We start from the raw sequence: 18483 nt of genomic DNA on the forward strand, positions 1-18483 counted from the left end.
ACGTGAAAAACATGGTTTTTTAGTCATTATCCGCCATTTTTCTCAAGAATATTACGCAGCTCCTGAAATTTTCCCAGAAAAGAGACTGATGTCAGTCGATAGGGCTTATGAATAGCTATCCATGGTATAATTTGAAGAAAATCGTTAGAGCCGTTTTCGAGAAAACCGTGAAAAACATGGATTTTTAGTCATTATCCGCCATTTTTCTCAAGAATATTACGGAGCTCCTGGAATTTTTCCAGAAATGAGACTCATGCCAGTTGATAGATCTCATAAATAGCTATCCATGGTATAAATTTGAAGGAAATCGTTATAACCGTTTTCGAGAAAACCGTGAAAAACATGGTTTTTTAGTCATTATCCGCCATTTTTCTCAAGAATATTACGCAGCTCCTGAAATTTTCCCAGAAAAGAGACTGATGTCAGTCGATAGGGCTTATGAATAGCTATCCATGGTATAAATTTGAAGAAAATCGTTAGAGCCGTTTTCGAGAAAAACGTGAAAAACATGGTTTTTTAGTAATTATCCACCATTTTTTCCGCCATCTTGAATTGAATTTTATTGAATTTCTTATTGTCGGATCCTCATGGTATAAGGACCTTAAGTTTAAAATTTCAACTCAATCGGTTAATTAGGAATGGAGTTATCGTGTTCACAGACATACACACATACACACACACACACACACACACACACACACACACACACACACACACACACACACACACACACACACACAACACACACACACACACACCACACACACACACACACACACACACACACACACACACACACACACACACACACACACCACACACACACCACACACACACACACAACACACACACACACACACACCACACACACACACACACACACACACACACACACACACACACACACACACACACACACACACACACATACACACACACAGACCAACACCCAAAAATCATGTTTTTGGACTCAGGGGATCTTGAAACGTATAGAAAACATGAAATTAGGGTACCTTAAATTTTTTTGGAAAGCAATACTTTCCTTACCTAGGTAATAGGGGCAAGGAAAGTAAAAATGTAAACAAAAATCATAGAATGATTGGGGATGAAATAACTGGCTATCCACCCTCACTTTCTCATTTCAGGATTATGATTAAAATTTTATAATAATTTTCTCAAACATAATCAAAAGGTTATACTCTCTTAAGACAGTTTGAAGGATTCCACAATGATTCTAACCACAATCATGATCAGCTAGTCCTAGTTCACTTTGTTCTCTTCTTCACTTCGAACATCATTCAGTTCAATTTTATGTTAAAGTCCTGCACCTTTCGCAAAACAATATTCATGGAAATGAAATACTCTGTTTTTTTTTTTTGCAGAAAGAAGGCAAGGTCTCGAATGTGGCCTGGATGATAATATTCGGCGACGGACTGCACAACTTCATCGACGGAATGTCAATAGGGGCCGGATTTTCGCAGAGTATCGCCACAGGATTCTCCATCAGTTTGGCCATCGCCTGCGAGGAATTTCCCCACGAGCTAGGTGAGTGTTTTTCCAAACATTTTTCCCGGTTATATAACATTCTTTAGTTTGGAAATTGTTTTCAAAAAGTATTTGAAGAGATCGGCCCAAACCCAACTCCATTTTCAAGCGCTATAGGAACTTGCCATACTCTTGGGTATAACGTACTTTTGAAGTTGGATAATTTGTGAAATGCAAGGTGGTTTAGAATACTACTACCGGGGACAAACAAATAGTAGTATTTTTCCCAATGCTATGACCTTGGAATCGCTGTTATAATGTTTTGAAATTGTTTGAGTATTATGGTTCATCTTCATATCCATGAACTCAAGCATTCTATAGCCGAACATCGAATGGCTTCAAATATAACCATCCAACATTGGAACTGTGGTGCTTCCGTTCAATATTTCAAATCGAACAATGAGAAATCACATTTTCTAGTTATATTGTGGAAGATATTGATGGTACTAATAGTATCCTCAAAGATCTTCTTCTTCTTCTTCTTCTTCTTCTTCTTCTTCTTCTTCTTCTTCTTCTTCTTTTTTTTCTTGTTGTTTTTCTTTCCTCCTTCTTCTTTTTTTATCCTTCTTCAGTTTTTTCTCTTCTTCTTCTTCTTCTTCTCTTCTTCTTCTTCTTCTTCTTCTTCTTCTTCTTCTCTTCTTCTTCTTTTTTTATCCTTCTTCAGTTTTTTAATAGTCTCTTCTTCTTCTTCAACTTCTTATTTTATCTCTTCCCTCCTTATCCTGTCCCTTCGTCTCTTCACCATGTTTATCACTTTCACTCCCTTCCTCTCGTTCTTACTTTCCATCATATTTACCAAACTTTTTCTTCTTCTGTCTTTTTATTCATCTTCTACTTCACTTTTTCTTCCTGTCCACACACCCTGTCTCTCTTATTCTATTTTCCCTCTCTTCTTCCAATGCATTTCTTCCAATGTATCCTCTTCATCCAATCCTTTTTCATGTATATTATTTTGAGTGATTCTACCCTACAACTTTTTGCAATTTTGTATTTTTTCTCCTTCCCCACCTTCTCCTCCTGCTCCTCCCCCCTCTTCTCCTTCTTCTTCTTCTTCTTCTTCTTCTTTTCCTCTTACTGTTTTTTCTTTCTTTTTCTTCTTCTTCCTCTTCTTCTTCTTTTTATTTTTCTCCTTCTTCTTTCTTCTTCTTCTTCTTCTTCTTCTCTTCTTCTTCTTCTTCTTCTTCTTCTCTTCTTCTTCTTCTTCTTCTTCTTCTTCTTCGAAAATTACTCGAGGGATATCTATACAAATATATTATGTAACTGGATAATATTGTCTAGTACAATTTTGTGGGAGATTACTATGAAATAAAACGTCCACATCTCAAAGTCCTTCAGAAAACTGACACCTGAGTCAAGAAAACAAGTTGAGTGCTGAGATTTACAACTTGTCTGGATTCATGTACAAATCATGATTCTCCTTGGAATCAATAACAATTGTAGGATCCTGGTAGAAATAAATAATTTTACAGCTCTGTCTAGAAAAATATAAATCATTTTGAAGTACGGTACGAGAATAAAGATTGAACATGATACTTCGCTTCTCTGAGCCAGTTGGACTGTTGATTTACAATAAGTACAAAAACTATAACCATAAATGTAAATGACAAAGAACCAAAAGTAATAACTATAACTATTCAACTTCCAATACCATTTGATATATTCCACAGAATTTTCTAGAACTCCGCGGGATATCATCAGGTTTTCCTGTGGGAAATCTATTATGTGGAAGCTAAGACTATAAAAACTGACTTCGACAATATTTCAGTCGTTTAGAGTCATAAGGTGAAGTTAGTTCCAGCTTATTATCAGTATTTATGGTGTGAAGGGTTGCCTGGTGTTGGCAGCTATGTTCAACACTACATTTCACTCATAATAAATACTACCCATATTCCAAGCACACTATTCATTTGAATACGCTTTACTCCATTCAAATCCAGAGTAAATAAATATTTCAAAAATAGTTTTATTCACTATTCACTCTATTCATCCCTCGGATCATCCCTTACACAGTTCTTATTCTCCATACCGTTTTGAATAATATACGATATGATAATAATAATAAGCATGTATACAGAGTGGGTGAAAAGTCCGAGAACGGCTTAATATCTCATACACAAAGGTTATTAAATTTGATGGTGGGTGTGATTGGGGATCCTACTCAAATACCACTTTACTATGACTTCAAAAATCTGGTCCACCATCTTGGATCCGCCATATTGAATGCAACTTTATTTTTTTGAATAGGAAGGTGGTCATGCGATACATGATTTCGATATGAAATTTCAAGAGAAGATGAATGGTGAAAACCGCACATCGATATCTCAAACCGTTCAGAAGATATTCACATTATTAATCAATACTAATCAAAGCAGAAAGGAGAGAAAAAGTATGAGAACGGCTTAGTATCTCATAAAAGATTGTGATTCCAAGGTGGGTGTGATTGGGGATCCTCTCAAATTGAAAATACTACTTTACTATGACTTCAAAAATCTGGTCCGCCATCTTGGATCCGCCACATTGAATGCAACTTTATTTTTTTAAATGGGGAGGTTGTCATGCAATACATGATTTCGATACGAAATTTCAAGAAAAAATGAATGATGAGAAGAACCGCACAGCGATTCTATCTCAAACCGTTCAGAAGATATTCACATTATTAATCAATATAATGCATATCAGAAATGAAATACATAAGAGTGGTATTGATTAATAATGTATATATCTTCTGAACGGTTTGAGATATCAATGAGCGGTTTTCAACATTCATTTTCTCTTGAAATTTTGTATCGAAGTCATGTATCGCATGACCACCTTCCTATTTAAAAAAATAAAGTTGCATTCAATATGGCGGATCCAAGATGGTGGACCTTATTTTTGAAGTCATAGTAAAGTAGTATTTTCAATTTGAGAGGGATCCCCAATCACACCCACCGTCAAATAACCTTTGTGTATGAGATATTAAGCCGTTCTCGGACTTTTCACCCACTCTGTATACGGTACTGTATATACTATAATAATATACGTACATCATTTTCATGACAATATAGATAATGATATAGATCATTAGATATCGATCATATAGATAATAATTATCTGAGATAAAAACAATATAAAAACTTGTAGTACCCTTTTATTAAAATCTTTGGAATATTTTGAATGACCAATGGTCGAAAATAGTCGTCAAAATATCTTACAGTTTTTAATGAAAGGGTACTACAATTTTTTACATTTTTTTTATTTGAATAAAGTAGCCCATAGTGATTTTAGATCATTATCTGTATTGATAATGTTATCTATACTATAGATAGTTATCAATGAGAAGTTAGCTAATATATTGAGAACAAAAGGTATGAAAATAGTGGCATACAATATTTTCAAATATCTTTGGGCCTATGGTTTCAATTCTCCTATTGTATTCATTCTGAATTGGAAAGATTCCATGGTTATCTTCCACGTTTATGTGAAAAACTTGAATTTCTTGAATAATATCAATTCTATGATATACTTCATAAAGTCAGTGGAAATGATAGGACGACAGAGTTGCCAATTCTCTGTTATCCACAGCCTTCTATAATAGATAGGTAGGGTGATAAAGTAGATAGTGTGATTCAGGTTATTCCGGTATATCTGTTATGATATTGATTGTCGATTATTGTTAATAAAGATCAACTCTATTTTCATTCGTGAAATTATATTTTTTTCGTGAAGACTATAGATTCATCTGTGCTTGAGATTTACTTTAACATGATTGATATTATATGTAATATTTGGACAATTTGAAACTAAATTATAAAATTGAAGAGGTTTTCGGCAATTGCTTGTTTTTTTTCCTTTTCCGATCATTGTATTGCTAAATTAATGAATAAATAGATTAAATATGATGGAAGTTTATTATGAAATTCCTTCATAGGCAACAAACAATAATGGCAACTGTGCGGACTTGGAAAATGATGGAGCTATCTGCTTTTCCAATTACAGACAAGGATGATAATGGAATATTAATCAGGTGCCGACTTTATGACATGAATCACTCTACAGTACATTCAAGCTTTGATTATAAACTATATTCTAAATATGTAAATTTTATGTTAATTTTGATTCCAGCTTCTTTGAAATATTAAATTTATTCGATAAGAATTTTCAAGCGCTTAATATTCCAAGCACGTCTATCAGATGACTAAGCTAATAAGGAGGGATAAGCAGGATTAAAGTTCTTCGCTTCAAGTCTGTACAGCGACAAGGAAAATCCTTTGACATTTTCCAGCGTCAATAAAGCACCCATTCGATCAAACAAACTGTCAGTAGTTGTTTTTTCAGTGCTGGAAAAGTGGCACTGAATTTTCCTTTAGATTGCAATGAATTTGTTCAGACAACTTTTCATAAACACAACTTTTTCATTCCGTTGTCAAGTCCAGAATACTGTAATCCGTAAATCCGGAACTCCGTAATAATACCACGTGTCTAATTCATGATGTGGTCTACTTTTGAAGCTCGAATCTGGAATCTGAAAAACCAACTATCTCACTAGAGCTTCTTTGGTGTGAAACGGTCAATAGATCCCTCGATAATGAAAACTTGGGTGGAACGTTGACTACAGTATTTCAGCAGAAATGAAATGAAATGTTTTTATTGGCAGAAATAGAAAATTACAACATCTTAGAAATACATGATAAAAGCAATACAAATTTTACAACATGGATAAATAGTCTACTAATGAATTTGATTGTAATGCTTCAACATTCAGATAATAATTCTACCCATCATCAAAATATCCAATCTAAAGCTGCGTTTACACCAAAGTTACCAACGAAATGTTTATTTTCCGTCCTTATAGATTCTATTAGATTGAACGCAACTTGACAAACACATAATATTATGTTCATCATGTGTATGATTAGTTATGTTCAATCTAATAGAATCTATAAGAACGGAGAAATAAATATTTTGTTAATAGCTTTGTGGTAAACGCAGCTTCATTCTTCTTCAATATCCAAAAAGGACTAAACTCACTGTTTAATTCATAGATGAGGTAACAACAAACGATTGTCCCTCCCATATTCATATTTTTTGACTGAAGTGATCTGTGATCCCGGCCTAGAGATCTCGGGTTCAAACCCTCTCATTACCAAACGTTTTTTAACTAGGTCACTCCTGTGTTATCGGATGGGCACGTTGTATTGTCGGTCCCGGCTGAATTATAACAGTCGTAAGGCCCACTGACGGCTTAAATTATATATTCAGGCGAGGTGGAACCTTCCCAGAAGGGACTATCCACCAGAAGAAGTCATACGAATTTGCTTATTTATTATAATGGGAAAGCTGTGGGAGTGGATCAAATCCCAATTGAAGCCTGGAAGTGCTTAGGGGAGGAGGGAGTTGATTTGTTGTGGAATCTCCTGACAAAAATATGGGACCAAGAGAAAATGCCAGATGAATGGCGAAGTAGTGTATTGGTTCCCATCTACAATGGTAAAGGTGATGTCCAAGAGTGCAATAATTTTATTATAGAGGCATAAAGCTAATGTCTCATACAATGAAGGCTTGGGAGAGGATTATTGAGAAGAGACTAAGACAAGAGACCACAATCAGTGAGGAGCAATTTGGATTTATGCCAGGAAGAGGAACAACAGATGCAATATTTGCTCTCCGGCAGCTGGTGGAGAAGGCAAGAGAGCTAAGGTCTCAGCTGCACATGGCATTTGTTGACCTGGAAAAAGCCTATGACAGGGTGCCCAGGCAAGAGATTTGGCGAAGTATGAGACGAAAAGGTGTGCCAGAGAAGTATGTTCGATTGGTGAAGTAGATGTACAAGGGAGCCATCACTTGAGTGAGAACCAGTGTGGGAAGGACCCAAGAGTTTCCTGTGCAAGTTGGCCTTCACCAGGGTTCAGCACTTAGCCCATATCTGTTTGATCTGCTCATGGATGTCGTGGGTGCTGCAGTCAAGAGGCCAGCATCATGGTGCATGCTATTTGCAGATGACATCGTGCTCTGTGAACCTACCAAAGATCAGTTGGAAGAAAGGCTGGAAAGCTGGAGGAAGACTTTGGATGAAAGGGGACTGAAAATTAGCCGATCAAAAACAGAGTACATGGTATTGGGAAACAATGATGGACTACCCTTACAGCTTGAAGAAAACCAACTCCTACCAGTTGCAAGTTTTAAGTACCTGGGTTCAAGTGTACAGACAGATGGAGTGCTTGATGTGGAAATACAGCTTAGAATAAATTGTGGATGGATGAACTGGAGAAAAATGAGTGGTGTTCTTTGTGAATAGATCAGTTGTGAGGACAGCTATGCTGTATGGAACAGAAACATGGCCCATTTCAAAGAAACAGGAACGAAAGATGGAAGTGACTGAGATGAGAATGTTAAGATGGATGTGCGGGGTTACAAGAAGAGGTAAAATAAGAAATGAATTGATCAGAGGCACTGTAAAAGTTGAACCACTGGGAAAGAAAATGCAGGAGACAAGGATGAGGTGGTTTGGGCATGTACATCGACGGGAGGAGGATTATGTTGGACGAAGAGTGCAGGATTTTGGTTTTGGATGGTGTGAGAGGACGAGGTATACCTAGTATGAGGTGGGGAGATAGAATAGCGGCTGACTTGCGGGATAGTGGTTGGAGGAGAGAGGAAGCATTGGATAGGGCTTTGTGGAGAGGCAGACTAAGAGGAAGGAATGCCGACCCCATTTAAATGGGATAAGGCGCAGCCAAAGAAGAAGAAGAAGATTATTATTATTATTTTATCTTTATAATTGAACCTTTCTTTACTCATGATATAAAGATACTGGTTTCAATAACAGTCCCATATTGGAATAATATGGGAATCCTTGTGCTATGATTCTTCCAAATTTAGGTGATCATACACATTCCAAAATATTTATTTATTTATCATTTACAATCAACTTAAGGACAAAGAAACAGACTACTGTCCAAAACTTCTTCTCATCTCAATTTCATAAAGTAAATTGTCCAAATAAAGGTTATGTGCGACTTTCCAATACTTTCCAATAATTTTTTGAAAATGAAAATGGTTCATCTTCTCATCTTATCAATCCTTCCTTCTAATGATTCATATCTCAACCTTTGGACAACATTAACTTTTTATCGAAATTGGCTCAGCCTAGTTTTTCCTTCAATGTCATAATTTGGGCTCAACCATAAGCCTGTCATATTCTAGGCTCAGCCTAGTTTTTCTTCCAATTTCATGATTTAATTGTGATTGAAGTATTTTGTACAATAAATGAATGAATATCTCATTTTGAACTTTATATTTTGTCAATTCGCAGGTGACTTCGCCATCTTGATACAATCAGGTCTGCCCTTAACCCGCGCTTTGCTCTACAACTTTCTGTCAGCGTGCACTGCGTTTGTGGGACTTGCTCTTGGTATACTGCTGGGAGAGCTCAAAGACGCCCACTGTATATTCGCATTTGCCGGTGGCCTATTTCTCTACGTCTCATTAACGCATTTGGTAAGCAAATAATCCGCTACAATCTGTGATGTTACCGGAATTATCTCTGAATCGGATAGATTTTCTCATATCAATAATTATCATTTGGTAAGCAATTAAGATCCGATAGATTTTCTCATATCAATATCATTTGGTGAGCAATTAAGATCAGATAGATTCTCTTATATCTATATCATTCGATAAGCAATTAAGGTCAGATATCGATTCTCTCATATGATCTGAATCCAGGATAATATTTTATTATTTCCAGTAATTATGCTGATCTCTTTGAACTCATGATTCTCGTATCAACTCTTTGAGGTGCGTACAGACTCGTGCAACACAAACACAAACATTTCACTTTTCAATAACTGATGCTATTCCTATTAAATCTGTATTTTTGTATAGTAACAGTAATATAAAGATACATTAGCTGATGAGAGTGAAATGTGCGTGTTCGTAGCGCACAAGTCTGTAAGCACCTATAGATCATCTAGACACGATGAAAACCATGGAGAACGCATTAGATTACGTGTTATATGAGTCAAAAATCATATTGAATTGTTATATCAACCGAGTAATCTATGAATATACTTCAATATTAATCAACTGCATAATTTTATGTGTTCTATGAGTCGATTTATATGAAAATAAATCAAGCAACTTGAAAAGGAATCTAAAAATGTGGACTATTATCATTATTATGTGAACAAAACATTAGATTAATTGGATAGAAATGTTAGAGCTCAGACCTGTTAGAGCTTAGACCTGTAGTTCTGTGAACAGTAGACCTCGCGCTCATTGAGTTACATTGATCTGTTGTTATGTTTTCTCAAAAATTAATAAATAATTTATCAATTAAAAATGTCTAGAAAAAATCCTAAATAAACATAGAGCTTTCTGTCCTATATCGTACCGTGACGTGTCGTCCCGGAATGTGAGCGTGAGCACTGTTATCAGGTCTGGCTGCAACTGTCTACAACGTTGATGGAAAGATACAATTTTCAAGATGTTCGATGTTTTTGAACGGGTAGTATTATTGACCGAGCGAAGTGAGATCTAAGATTCAAGTTGACGGTTTGGCATTTCTCTTAATGATTAAATGTTTATATGTTGCGCATTTACGGCGAAACGCGGTAATAGATTTTCATGAAATTTGACAGGTATGTTCCTTTTTTGATTGCGCGTCGACGTATAAACAAGGTTTTTGGAAATTTTGCATCTCAAGGATAATATAAGAGGAAAAAGGAGCCTCCTTCATACGTCAATATTAGAGTAACAATCAGACTATACAATTATTCATCATAAATCAGCTGACAAGTGATTACACAGATGTGTGGAGAAGCCAGTCTATTGCTGTATTTCCAAAAGGTCTATCGTTTCAATCAGGTACTCGTGGATGTGAATACTGCGTGAGGTCTACTGTTCACAGAACTACTAGTAGTCAACTGTCTACTAACGTTAATGGAAAGATACATTTTCAAGATGTTCGATGTTTTTGAACAGGTAGTATTATAGTCCACTAGACAGCTTATTTATGATGAATAATTCTATAGTCTGATTTTTACGGTAATATTGGCGTATGAAGAAGGCTCCTTTTTCCTTTTATATTATCCTTGAAATGCAAAATTTCCAAAAACCTTGTATATACGTCGACGCGCAATTTAAAAAGGAACATACCTGTCAAATTTCATGAAAATCTATTACCGCGTTCCGCCGTAAATGCGCAACATAAAAACATATGAACATTTAAACATTAAGAGATATTCTAAAACCGTCGACTTGAATCTTAGACCTCACTTCGCTCGGTCAACTGAAGAGAAATTCTCTTCGAACCGTCAGAGTTTGTTGTTAGGCTAAACAACTTATAATTTCTTTTTCTGAGAATGCTATGATTTGTAACTGAATCCACCTATAGAAAGACTTAGCTCATAGGGGATAGTAAGATATTGGACAGAAAAATAAAGCCCGGGCCACACTTATCATGCACCTTTTCAATCTCGGAATCCCAGAATCGAAGCAGCGATTTTGAATTTGGATGCAACGAGAAAATTTAACACATTTCTGCTATTATTTTATGGAGATGGACACAATGTTGAACACAAACCGCTTCAAAATTTGATTTATCTTTCAACTCACATGTTGCAACTATAATTACACCTGTGCTAGGGAAGGTAACATACGCTTCTGAAGTGAGAACCTCTTTAACATGTCAGAATGAGAAAATTGATCTCATTTCAATTTCAATTTAATCACAACACATAAAAATTCAATGAGGAAAAACAATGAGCAATGAAACAATTTATAAAAACAGTAACACAGTAACAATGCAAATAACACATAAAAAATAAATATAGCTATAAAGATGATGTGTTCTGGAAGAAAGAGGGGGGAAATACCTTGCCAACTATAGTTTCCCATGTAATAGGCAGATTTATGAGGAATACTGTCATAACGTGGATCCCAATATTGACAGAATTACTCACAAGTCCAATGAGATTCAAATTTACAAATTGCTTGATAAATTGAACATAGTTCAATATTTCAGAGCTTTGAAATCAATATATGAATAGTTCAAGAGTTTCTCCTAAATATCTGCACCTGCGTACTGTAATATCGTAAACTTTATTAATTTAATCCCATTCATTATTAGTTTGTTGTTCTCCATCTGCAGAATAGTCTTCTTATATTTACATTTATCTCTCTTTACACACACGCTGTAAACTCCGGTTTGTAGAGCTGTTTACATACGCTGTAAACTCACGTGAAGCTATTTACACGTGCGAGCTATTTCCGCCATCTGGCTTGTGCATATTAGAACAATATTTGCGAAGCAAAAAATGAATGACATTAACGTGTAAACGAGCGCGTTACACTCAAGCTTGCATAGTGATATGAGAGAATAAAACGATAAAACCCTCCTAGAGAGCAGGATTTGGAGATAACAGTATCATAGAGGGTTCTATTTAGAGACTTTTCCTGGAATATTCATTCTAGTTGTATATGCATTTGTGTCCGAAACCATACCAAACCCCCCAACCGTTGTTAAGAGCAGGATTAAATTTATACGTAACAGTATCAGTTTTTAGAGGGCCTCAGTAACAGTAAAATGTAAAACTCATTTGAGAGAAATTGCTTTAATTTAAACAATTTGTCGTTGAATATAATCACAGTACAAAAACAGTCATAAAAATGATATATAATCTATTTTTACGATCTTTATTATTTTCAAGTTACTTCTCCCAACCCGATAATTTATGCCGTTAGGATTATTTAGTGGTGCCAACTCGTGGTGGTGGGGGGTTGGGTGTTTGAAGCATTTGAAATGTATTATTCATGGGTATTAATTGACTGAGCAAATTCAGTCCAAAATCAGTTTTATTCCAAAGTCAGTGACTTTGGAATAAGAATAGACATCAAATCAACACTCACAAACAAATCAATAAACAAAAAAACTACAGTACTCATGACAGATAAAATTACTGAGAAGTCAAAAAATGTTTATCATGACTCACCATTCAGTCTTCGAAATCTGATCTTTTTGTATCTGTTGTCATCTCAGCAACTTTAAAACACTGGAATCAATTGAAAAAATTAATTATTCTTTAACAATGAAATGAAAACTTGATGAAATTATCAATATCCCAGCTGAAATGTTGCAGCGATCGTTCAGGAATCTCAACACAGATTTCAAGAGTGTGGTCGTGCAGGAAATTCAATAATAATACAGGACATTATAATGCAGGGTGACACAGAATAACGGGAACTTTTAAAATCGCCATAAAACATGAGTGGGAAGGGCAAAAATGATGTTATTAAAACTAATGTAAAGTTCAAGACTTGCCATTTGATAATTATTAATAACATCTATCACCTTTCGACAATTACTTTTTCAAGATGGCTCCTTCCTGAACGAATACACTTTGAAATCTGTGTTGAAGATTCCTCAACATCTGTGTTTCCTGGTCCTATGATCAGTCCACCTGCGATTATCTGTTTGTGGAGCTATCTCGAATCAAACGTGCTCACAACTTGACCAATAACTGTGTTTGAATCATAAGAGAAAATTTCAAAATGAAATTAACAATATCCCAGCTGAAATGTTGCAGCAATCGTTCAGGAATCTCAACACAGATTTCAAGAGTGTATTCGCGCAGGAGGAAGCCATCTTCCTCATGAAGTAATTGTCAAAAAGTGATAGATGTTATTAATAATAATTCTCTAATGGCAAGTCTTGAACTTTACATTAGTTTGAATAGAATAATTTTGCTCTTCCCACTAATGTTTTATGGCGTTTTCAAATGTTCCCATTATTCTGGGTCACCCAGTATAATATAGTAATTGCAAGATTGTAATGAGAATTACACTGATAATCTATTAGAAAACTATATCATACTATAAAAATTAGAATAATTTGTTCACATCATTTCAACTTGTTTGCATATTGAATAGTTTACTCAGTACAGTAATTTGTAACCAGTATTTCGCTAGTGCAGAATGTGCAGTTGAAACGCGGCAATGCAAGGACATTGACCTAGTCCAGTTCCGTGTGGTAGGTCAGGTTACAAGTTTACTGTTTTAAAGTTCAAGTTCACGAGAATAGGTCAGTAGATAGATTATAAGTTATAAGTCAGTAGTCAGTCTGAAAGTAAATTAAAGTTCTTTTCTGTAGAAGTTTTGTTCAAAGTTGAGGATAAATCATGAATTATTGAGATTCACTTTTTTATCTATATTATTTCACGTTGTCCAAAAAACATTGTCACCTGGTCATATGGGACATATAATTATAAATATATGAATCATATATTTGTCTCATATTGATCAGAATTTTAGAGTTTTCAAATTAAAAAGTTCAATGAACAGTGTTTTTGTCTTTGAACAATCTTGTCATCGACAGAAAGATTGTTTATTTCATTTGTTGTCAAAATTAACGTAGCTTCTATTTTGTTTTTAATAACAAACGTACCGCTTGTGCGTCAGATAAAAATATGTACTTGAAATGGCTTTCATGTTTGGCATTGACTGAGTTTATATTAATACCCAAAATTTTACTTTTGGTCAGAGAGCTCGTTCGTTAGGACTGTGAGTTAAGTCCGGCTGATCCAGTGAAAAAGGTTAGATTTCGTTTCGTTTTATAATACAGTTATTCTGTCACAGATCGGGCAATTTAAAAATAATTAAATTATTAAGGGAGACGGGTTCTGAGCCTATTCATTGGTTCAGTTAATATTTGTTCTTTTAAAATACTAAAGTCGCGAATAAACCAGTGGATGCCAAAGTGGGAAGCCATTTCAAAAAGGTAGGTGACTACTGAATCATTGTTCTTAAATTTTCATAGCCACAAAGATTGAATCATCATTAGCAGCAAGCGAGTGTTTTCCCCATAAAAATTCATATCAATAATGTTTTTATAATAAAATTAATCTTGTTTTGTTCAATATATATATATATATATATATATATATATATATATATATATATATATATATATATATATATATATATTAAAGATCATTAAGTAAAGTTCTAGTTATTCTGTTCTCTTTTTGTTATGACAGTTTCTCCCCTCACAAAAGTTATCATAGTTCTTTCCCCCCCCCTTACATATTTTGGTGGTGGCGCATCGTGCTTACAACATTTATTTCATAATGTATTTGAAAATTCAAGAGTAAACTAATGATGCGTAATAAGCTATTAATTTATAATTATTACGTTTCAAGCATACAGTTTGCTTTCTGGTTTAGGGGCTCTTCATCAAAATTATTATTTATTGCTCCTCATAAGTAGGCTACAGTAGTCTACAGTAGCGACAAACAAATCAATGTATTTAATAGTACGTGAGAGACATGGATTTTTCAGTTTTTGATATTCTAGAATAAAATACCGTATTCCTCTTTTGTGTTTATGTTTGTGAAATGGTTATATCAATCCTAATTTATTCCAGATTCCCGAACTTCAACAAATGCTAGACGAAGGCCTGAAACGTGGGAGACTATACGGCACACTAACTTTCTTCCTGGAAAACCTAGGAATCCTCGGCGGATCCACCATTTTGTACTTTATAACCAAATACAACGACTCAATAAGGATAAGTTGGGCCGGATAGTAGTTAACTATTATCCAATAGCAGATCTGTTTTAAGTCCAAATTAATGTGTGAGTGTGTGAGTACGTGTATCGACAATGAAATTGTGAATAAATGTGTGTATGTTATAGATTTTATTACAACGCTCTTCCATACTATTAGGTATTGATTAATCGAAAAATTAATTTCCCAGCTGCATGAGTTTCAATGAATGGAGTGATGTAACTGAGAGGATTCGGGAAATCCCATTCTTGATGATGAGGAAAAATTCATCAAAACCCAATTCGTTGTTGAGATTATAATGGCGGATGATTGAACGTCCCGAATTACTCATCCATAATCTTGTAGAGTACTGAATACAATAATTAAATTCCGTGTTTCAAATGGTTTCGATTCACTAGAGCACACTTCTTGATTCATGATTCTACTTTCGAGCTATTTTCGTATTTTTAATGAATTAAAACAGAATCTCCCGTTGAGCTATTTCGAATTTTTTGTCTGAACAGAATTCTAAAAGTCACAGGAAAGTCACCAATCAATATCGATACTCCTGTCAGTAATGAAAAATTATAGAAATAGAAAGAAAAATAGAAATGTCAGTACCCTTTATGAATTATTTAATCACAACATGTTTCGGACATTGATGCCATTTTCAAGTGATATGAAGTAAATTTTTTTTACTTCATATCACTTGAAAATGGCATCAATGTCCGAAACATGTTGTGATTGAATAATTCATAAAGGGTACTGAGTTTTCTATTTTTCTTTCTATTTCTATAAAAAGTAGCCCTATACAGAAATGAAATGGAAAATTATATGTTGAATCACTATTATTTATGTCGGTAATTGTCTTTCCAGACAATTCAATCTAACTGAAGTTTGACACACTGCTACTTTGTACCACCCTGCACCTTGCACCCTCTTCACTACAAAACGTCAACATGTTGATACCAAAAATCGATGAAATCACCCATTGAGTACTTGATTAATTTTCTGAACATTTCCCTACCTGATTTGATGAACGAGTTAGCAATGAATCTATAACTACTTACATAAATTACAATAGAGAAATCATACAATAGCTTCATGTATATCTTGAAAAGTATTTAATCAAATAATACTAGTAGTTCTGTGAACAGTAGACCTCACACAGTATTCTCATCCACAAGTACCTATGATTGAAATTATAGACCTTATGGAAATACAGCAATAGACTGGCTTCTCCACACATCTGTGTAATCACTTGTCAGCTGATTTATGATGAATAATTCTATAGTCTAATTTTTACTCTAATATTGGCGTATGAAGAAGGCTCCTTTTTCCTTTTATATTATCCTTGAGATGCAAAATTTCCAAAAACCTTGTATATACGTCGACGCGCAATTAAAAAAGGAACATACCTGTCAAATTTCATGAAAATCTATTACCGCGTTTCGCCGTAAATGCGCAACATATAAACATATAAACATTTAATCATTCAAACATTTAAACATTTAAACACTGAGATAAATGCCAAACCGTCGACTTGAATCTTAGACCTCACTTCGCTCGGTCAAATACATAGAATATCAATAACTTCCAATTGATTGATTCCCAATTCTTAATCTTATGCTATGATCAATTCCTCACACACTATACAATTCTTTATTTTGAAGCTTTAAAATCATCCTCGGATAAATCCACATTAACTTCCCGATTTTCTATCAGATTTTCCAATCCATTTTTGATCGATCCCTTTTTTGATCGAAGTTTGACACACCGCTACTTTGTAACGACCTTGCACCCTTATTCACTTTAAAATTTCATGCCACTTCATTCAATAATTCTACCCATTCAACAAATATGCTGACAGTTTAAAGTGAATCTCACTATACGTGGAGTGTATTGAGTATGTGAGTCAAAATGTCAGCAGCATTCATTCAACACTGCTACCCATTCAAACAGAGCTGACAGTTTGAAGTGAGTCTCACTGGCTGTGAAACGCATCCAACGTTCCAATCAGAGTTGTTGAACATAGTTGTTTGCAACATCTAGGCAACAACATGTCGGCAGCATCATTGCAACATGTGTCAAACTTGCTTAGCAACAACATATCAATTATGGTTGCTGCGGTCCCCCTGAGAATGTCTGAGGCTATGATCGACGAGAAGCCTGTCAATAATAATAATAATAATTGTTATCAACTATTACCATTAAAGTAGATGTGGATGTGATGTATGTAGAAGGAAACTAACCCTTCAATCTGTTATGTGGTATCCAAACTATGGTTCAGTTGCACAAAAGCCTGTTCAATCTCAATCACGATTTAATCCATCGAGAATCAATCAAAGAAAGAATTTTAAAAAAAAAAAAGGCTTCTTTGATAGTTTCTTGCGGCATTCAATCATGGATGAAATTCAACAGGCCTTTTGTGCAACCGAGGACCGAGCCTAGGTGTTTTATATTGATAAGCAGTGTGGTTATAATCATATTGAAAACTCGTGTCATGAGCCCAATACACAGTCATTCATTATATAAAATCACCACAAATAATTCACCGAATTTTGTAGAAGATTTTATTCCTGATTAGAACCGTGTTGAGACTATCACGTATTTGATGAATATGAACGATCAAATAATATCTTTGACCAGATAAATCCAACATAAGACTGTGTAATGGAGCCTTCATAAGTGAAGTTACTGTTACCAATGTATTTTTGAAATTTACCAATATCAAGTTACCGAAGAGCTTTATCAACAAATTTAATAGACATTTTCCGAAATTGATGTATCTAGTTCCTTTCCGTACACAAGTTTTTCATTAAATTGGATACAAATGTGGCAGAACTTTAGTTCAAACTTGAAAGGTGTCCAGAGAATATTTCCAGCAATATAATAACATTATAGGATAAGGTTGTGTATAATTATGTTCTATCAATATAGGTTAAAATAAAAATTATCATAATTTCGCACGTAAGTTTTGAATAGTTGTAGAGAAGAGAATATATGTTATAATTTCGATGTATGTTATACTATAAATTTTGATTAATAAATAAGAATAAGATAAAGTGGAAAAGTATTGTATCATTCAAATTCTTTATTTGAACATGTATGATGTTAGGGTTGGCTGAATATTAAAACTGTAAATATTAAAATAAGCCATTGTATTCTGAAAAATATAACTTATTTGAGACCTACTTTGCTTGTATTTTGTTTGAAAATCACATCTTCAGAAGTATTTTGTCTTATAATCTGATGGATTGATGAAATAAACTTGACTGACTTCGTTATATTTATATATAATTTCTACTATTCTCATACTAGATTACAATAATGAAATCAATTTTAAAATCTAAGTATCACTTTTTTAAATCTAATAATCTCTCACTTTCTTAATCTATGATCTGATTATATATG

The 18483-nt window shown here is 34.4% G+C and overlaps 1 protein-coding gene across 1 annotated transcript in view; it reads left to right on the forward strand.

Moving 5' to 3' along the window:
* Window positions 1-18263, forward strand: part of LOC111054603 (metal cation symporter ZIP14) — a 90015-nt gene extending 71752 nt beyond the window's left edge. Inside the window, exons 6-8 of the mRNA XM_039437612.1 lie at window positions 1383-1545; window positions 8840-9024; window positions 14948-18263. Of these exons, the coding sequence (XP_039293546.1) occupies window positions 1383-1545; window positions 8840-9024; window positions 14948-15109 (510 nt within the window). The 3' untranslated portion in view covers window positions 15110-18263. The remainder of the gene's footprint in view (window positions 1-1382; window positions 1546-8839; window positions 9025-14947) is intronic.
* Window positions 18264-18483: the final 220 nt, after the last annotated feature.

This window comes from Nilaparvata lugens, chromosome 11 (genome assembly GCF_014356525.2).
Source record: "Nilaparvata lugens isolate BPH chromosome 11, ASM1435652v1, whole genome shotgun sequence".
Taxonomy (NCBI): Eukaryota; Metazoa; Arthropoda; class Insecta; order Hemiptera; family Delphacidae; genus Nilaparvata; species Nilaparvata lugens.